Below are 7482 nucleotides of genomic sequence, written 5' to 3'. Positions count from 1 at the left end.
TACCAGAATATACCATAATATTGCTTGAATATACAAGAATATACCAGAATATACGAGAATATACCATAATATTACTCGAAAATAGAAGAATATACGAGAATATACCTGAATATACTAGAATATAACAGAATATACCAGAATATACCATAATATTACAAGAATATAGCAGAATATACTGGAATATACCAGAATATACCAGAATATACCAGAATATACCGGAATATACCATAATACACCATAATATTACTAGAATATAGAAGAATATACTAGAATATACCAGAATATCCCAGAATATACCCGAATATACCATAATATTACTAGAATATACAAGAATATACCAGAATATACCAGAATATACCATAATATTACTCGAAAATAGAAGAATATACGAGAATATACCTGAATATATTAGAATATAGCAGAATATACTAGCATATAGCAGAATACACTAGAATATACCATAATATTACTCGAATATAGAAGAATATACTTGAATATGCCAGAATACACCAGAATATACCATAATATTACCAGAATATACAAGAATATACCAGAATATACCATAATATTACTCGAAAATAGAAGAATATACGAGAATATACCTCAATATATTAGAATATATCAGAATATACTAGAATATAGCAGAATATACACGAATATACCATAATATTACTAAAATACAGAAGAATATTTGAGAATATACCTGAATATACCACCATATACCATAATATTACTCGAATATAGAAGAATATAACAGAATATACCAGAATATACCATAATATTACAAGAATATAGAAGAATATACTAGAATATACCAGAATATACCTGAATATACTAGAGTATAACAGAATATACCAGAATATACCATAATATTACAAGAATATAGCAGAATATACTGGAATATACCAGAATATACCAGAATATACCGGAATATACCATAATACACCATAATATTACTAGAATATAGAAGAATATACTAGAATATACCAGAATATCCCAGAATATACCAGAATATACAATAATATTACTAGAATATACAAGAATATACCAGAATATACCAGAATATACCATAATATTACTCGAAAATAGAAGAATATACGAGAATGTACCTGAATATATTAGAATATAGCAGAATATAATAGCATATAGCAGAATATACTAGAATATGCCATAATATTACTAGAATATACAAGAATATACCAGAATATACCATAATATTACTCGAATGTAGAAGAATATACGAGAATATACCAGAATATACCATAATATTACAAGAATATAGCAGAATATACTAGAATATAGCAGAATACATTAGAATATACCATAATATTACTCGAATATAGAAGAATATACTTGAATATGCCAGAATACACCAGAATATACCATAATATTACTAGAATATACCAGAACATACCAGAATTTTACAAGATATAAGACAATATACTAGAATATGCGAGAATATAGCAGAATATTCCAGAATATACCAGAATATACCATTACATTACTAGAATATAGAAGAATATACGAGAATATACCTGAATATACGAATATAGAATATAGCAGAATATAGCAGAATATACCCGAATATAACAGAATATACCATAATATTACTAGAATATAGAAGAATATACGAGAATATACCAGAATATACTAGAATATAGCAGAATATACCAGAATATACCATTACATTACTAGAATATAGAAGAATATACGAGAATATACCAGAATATACCAGATGTTCCGTCGCAACAGAACTGTCATCTTAAGCATGAATCGTTTCTTCATGCTATCGATGAACGAAAGGGTCTTACAGAGGGTCTTTGTTCGTAGCTCCTTCTATTTCAAAACATTCGTGATTTAGAGACGTAACCAAATAGCAACTTTGGCCCTCATAATCTCGAAGCTGTTTACAATCGGACCGACCGAACGATGTTTGTATACACGAGACGGGTCTGCAGAACCTTCGCGTTCTTTCGATACGGCCCAAGGATGTATATCCTTCGCTCGCGGCCACTAAGTACGGTCAGGCCATAAATTCATGACACGGTTCAAGGGTCTATGACAATCGACCTTTCGACAGCGTCGAATTACCAAAACACTCGGTTTTTCCCAAGTTATGCATCGCCCCACTCTTCCTTCCAACCAGGCTCTTAGCCTGAGCCTGTGGAAGGGAGTATGAACAATTAAGGGCATGCTGATTGGAAAATGCAAGTTTTCCCTAACCAATCCGGAGAGCTTCCTTTCTCGTCGCAACGAGCGACACATACCTCTCCTACACCTAAGACCAACCTCTCAGCCACGAGGAGCCTATAACCACCTAAGGCCAACCTCTCAGCCATGGGGAGCCTATGACCTCGAGTTAATTCTAAAAAGTCGTCGATCTGCAAATACAGTTCATATACGATCTTCGGACGAGCAACACCACAGGTCTCATCCGAACCTTACAACTTCGCGTTGAGTCTGGAAGTCTAGCTTGCAATGAGTCCATACAAGATCTTGAACACGTGACACTTACAGTCAATTATACCGAGAGTCAAATCGCCTTGCACACGGCAAGGCGAATACAATACGGATCACTCGGATCCGCGCGCGTCTAAGGCAGGACCTGTCGGAATAGCCTTACTGACGAGTCCTCCGACAGGTTCGGGACGAAACGCGATTCCTTTCCTGTTCCAATCCAGTCTTCCGTATCCGTTGAAATAGTTGCCCAAGATTAAGTTGGCGGGCAACAATCGCGAAAGTACGTCGCGAACATTTGGTCCTTCGAGCCGGATACGGTGGCCTAGTGACAGTGCAGTGAGTGAAAAGACAAACTAGTGTGGACAATCGGATTAAAGGAATCAGACAGCCTTAGCCGCGATCAACCGACATTGCTGATCAGCCAGGGTGGACGAAGGCAACCACGACCAACCATCATCGCTGACCAGCCAGTTAGACAGCAGCTGACGAGACATTCAACCAACTACATCAGCTCAAGGTAGGCACGTTATTCTGAATTTACCGATCAGGAATTTCAATTGGCAATTCTCAGTAAGACAGCGAAAATGGCTAACGCGATCAAAAGGAATCAACGCATTCGCGCCCTCAAACATAAACAACGCGTTTTTACCTCGAATTTGACAAACTTCACCACCGAGTTGTCAGAATATCAAGATTCCGCGACCGCACGTACAAAACTACGCGAACGAATAGATCGGCTGAGAAAACAGTTCGACGCCTTCAACGACGCGCAAGACGAATTAGGTCAATACGAAGACTTCGACCAAACCGAAACCGAGCGCAAAACGGTAACCACCGCGTACGACGACGCATTAGCGAGCGCGATACAATTATCGGAAAGTTTCTCATTGACACCAAGTCAATCTATGAGAACCACGACCGATTCGCCGGCACCGTCCACATCAAATAGCATCACCGGAATACATCTCCCGAAGATCAATCTTCCTCGTTTCGACGGTCGTCTCGAGAAATGGCTACCATTTAAAGACGCGTTTTTAAGCTTGATCCACGGTCACACCGGACTCACTGACATACAACGATTTAATTACCTGAGGTTATCAGTATCAGGACAAGCCGAATCCGCCATCGAATCGTTCACAATGAGCGAAGAAAATTACAAAGCCGCGTGGGCTCAATTATTAGAGACTTATGACAACCAACGCGCGCTCGTTCTACGACACACCGCACTATTACTCGAGACACCGGCAATGCCGGAGGGTACGCCAAATTCGATCAACAATTTGATCAATTACATGCAATCCCACATCCGTTCGTTACAATCGCTCGGCCGATCTTGGGAGGATATCGCAAACGATTTCATCACGAGCATCGCGATCGATCGCATGGACCACGAAACGCGCCGTACATGGGAGCACACCCTAGTCGACACACGCATGCCTCACGCGGCAGAGATGTTCAAACATCTCCGCAACGCATCGCATCAGAGTAGCTCTCAGAAAACAACAACAAACGCGAAACGGATAAGACACGCGTTACCGGAAATCCAACGACCGTCGCCAAACCTTCGATCGCGAGCCCCGAAACGGACATTCGTAACAACGACCAAAAATACACAAAGGTGATAGACGAATACCGTGCACTCGGACATATGAAATAGGTAACAACCGTTCACACGCCAGGTTTCTACTTACCGCACCACGCCGTCATTAAACCCACGAGTTTGACAACTAAGGTCCGAGTAGTTTTCGACGGATCCGCGAAGACAAACACGAATCTATCTTTAAACGACACTCTCCGAATCGGTCCCACATTGCAAGACGATCTCCTATCGCCTTTATTAAGATTCCGAATGCACACGTACGTCTTAACAGGGGACATCGAGAAAATGTATCGTCAGTTTCTCATTCGACCCGAAGATCGTATTTATCAGAGAATATTGTGGAGAGATCCGCACGAAGAAATAAAGACATACGAATTGACCACTGTTACTTTCGGACTCGCATCAGCTCCATATTTGGCTATACGAAGTCTACACCAGTTAGCGACCGATGAAGAACGCAATTTTTCGGGAGCAGCAGCTCGTATCAAAAGAGACTTATACGTCGACGATTTAGTGACCGGCACCGATTCAATCACAGAAGCGAAGAGGTTACAACATCAAATAATAACCTTGTTGAAGAAAGGTGCTCTTAATATTCGACAGTGGGCGTCGAACGAACCGAAATTGCTATCGAGTCTGAGCAAGGAATTAATCCATCCAAAAATTCTGGGAGATGCATCCACCATGAAAACACTAGGAATATCATGGGATGCCCAGCATGACACGATTAGATATTCAGTCCAACCAACAACGACAACCGAGGTCAGCAAACGAAATATCTTATCAACAATTGCAAAAATGTACGATCCACTCGGCGTGCTCGGCCCTATTACGATCATTGCCAAAATCATAATGCAACGACTCTGGACCTTGAAAATCACCTGGGACGAGTCAGTACCTACCAGCATCCACACAGAACGGACAAATTTCGAAAGCACTCTACAACAACTCAACGATATTGAATTCAAACGCCTTGTAAGGATAAAAAATGCAAAACGGACCGAATTACACGGCTTTTGCGACGCTAGCGAAAAAGCCTACGGCGCCTGCTTATATATACGAACAACCGATAATTCCGGGTCCATTCACGCGCACCTACTTTGCGCAAAATCACGGGTCGCGCCGCTCAGTCAGATAACCCTAGCGCGTTTAGAACTATGCGGCGCCGTATTATTAGCCACGTTATCCCAAACCGTGCGAAACGCGTTAACACACAATATCGACAAAACCATTTTCTGGACTGATTCGACCGTCGTCCTAGGCTGGTTGAAAAAACAACCTTCTACTTTAAAGACTTTCGTTGCGAACCGCGTAGCAGATATTCAACGCAAAACGGACATTCAATCATGGCGACAGGTTCGGTCAACTAACAATCCAGCCGACCTCATTTCTCGGGGAACCACCGCCGTAGAATTCAACAACAATCACCTTTGGCGCAACGGACCCAAGTGGCTCACCCAAGAGCAAGCCAAATGGCCACCAGCAAGATTTGCCAGGTGTGAGGAGCTACCGGAACTACGGACGGTGACGTGTTTAGTAGGCTTAATCACCCAAACCGACGAGATTCTCATGCGATACTCGAACATTCAAAAACTCAGACGAATCGTTGCCTATTGTTTACGTTTTCGAACCAAACATCGGGCCTCAGGACCTTTGTCTATTAAAGAATTACAAGACGCGAACGACCGAATAATAAGATTATTACAAGCTGTTACATTTGCTCATGACATACGTGATTTGAAAATCGGAAGATTACCAAACACTAGCAATCTGATGCCATTATGTCCGTTTCTTGACGACTCAGGAGTATTACGCGTGGGGGGACGATTACAAAATTCTACCCTGCCTTTTGAACAGAGACATCCGACACTTTTACCTCGAGAGCATCACGTCACCAAACTCATAATTCGTGATTCACACCTACGAAATCATCACGCTGGAATCACAACCACGTTATACGATGTGCGACAATTGTATTGGCCAATAAATGGAAAAACCACCACACGCCAAATCATTAGGCAATGCGTCAGATGTTTCCGGGTAAAACCCACCAGCGTCGAATATGTAATGGGCAACCTACCTGCCGCGCGCGTCACCGAGGGTCGTCCTTTCATCAACAGCGGAATAGATTATTGCGGTCCCTTCTTCATAAAGGAACGACAATTCAGAAATCGGACCCGAGTTAAGGTCTACGTGGCCGTGTTCATTTGCTTTGCAACAAAGGCCGTCCATTTGGAAGTAGTCAGCGATCTGACCACCGAAGCATTTATAGCGGCACTTAAACGATTCATCGCGCGGCGAGGAATGTGCAAAAACCTATATTCAGACAACGGTACCAACTTCATCGGTGCCAACAATGAGTTAACGGAACTCCACCAAACATTATCTAAGGATGAGAAATTCAATTACTTTCTCACATCCAAATCTATATCATGGCATTTCATGCCCGCTCTGTCACCTCATTTCGGCGGACTGTGGGAAGCCGCCGTCAAATCATTTAAACACCATGTCAAACGTGTTGTCGGTGAAGAATTATTCACATACGAACAATTCACCACATTCGTTATCGAGATCGAAGCCATACTCAATTCGCGTCCTCTGACACCACTCTCGTCAGATCCAAACGATATATCCGCTCTTACGCCCGGCCATTTCCTGATCGGTGGTTCTTTGACGTGCATCACCGAGACTGATTTCAGCAAATCGCCATCAAATCGCCTATCCAATTGGCAACATATCCAGAAGGTCAAACAAGACTTCTGGACCCGATGGCACAAGGAATATATTCATCAACTTAACCTCCGACACAAATGGAACAAAGGGTCTCACAACATCAACATCGGGACCATCGTACTTTGAAGGACGATCATCTCCCACCATTGTGTTGGCATCTGGGTCGAGTACAACAAGTACATCCAGGAACCGACGGTATCATACGCGCAGTAACCGTTCGCACCATCAACGGCACATACAAACGGAACGTTAAAAGGTTAGCACCTCTTCCCGATTCAGACAGTGCACAATCGCTCGGTGCCACGACGTCAGCATAACCAAGGTGAGTCAAGGTTATCACATTTACTATTGATCGATCGACTCGATCAACGAGGGGGAGCATGTTCCGTCGCAACAGAACTGTCATCTTAAGCATGAATCGTTTCTTCATGCTATCGATGAACGAAAGGGTCTTACAGAGGGTCTTTGTTCGTAGCTCCTTCTATTTCAAAACATTCGTGATTTAGAGACGTAACCAAATAGCAACTTTGGCCCTCATAATCTCGAAGCTGTTTACAATCGGACCGACCGAACGATGTTTGTATACACGAGACGGGTCTGCAGAACCTTCGCGTTCTTTCGATACGGCCCAAGGATGTATATCCTTCGCTCGCGGCCACTAAGTACGGTCAGGCCATAAATTCATGACA

At 42.1% G+C, this 7482-nt stretch overlaps 1 protein-coding gene across 1 annotated transcript; it reads left to right on the top strand.

Annotated features, from left to right (window-relative positions):
* Positions 1 to 3044: 3044 nt before the first annotated feature.
* On the top strand, positions 3045 to 6919 carry LOC143364796 (uncharacterized). Its single transcript, XM_076804936.1, has 2 exons — positions 3045 to 4052; positions 4118 to 6919. Exons 1-2 carry the CDS (start codon positions 3045 to 3047, stop codon positions 6917 to 6919), a joined length of 3810 nt encoding a protein of 1269 aa, XP_076661051.1.
* The last annotated feature ends 563 nt before the right edge of the window (positions 6920 to 7482 follow it).

This window comes from Halictus rubicundus, unplaced genomic scaffold, assembly GCF_050948215.1.
Source record: "Halictus rubicundus isolate RS-2024b unplaced genomic scaffold, iyHalRubi1_principal scaffold1005, whole genome shotgun sequence".
Lineage (NCBI taxonomy): Eukaryota > Metazoa > Arthropoda > Insecta > Hymenoptera > Halictidae > Halictus > Halictus rubicundus.
Note: the sequence above shows the minus strand (reverse complement) of the source record. Positions and strands in the feature narration are given on the sequence as shown.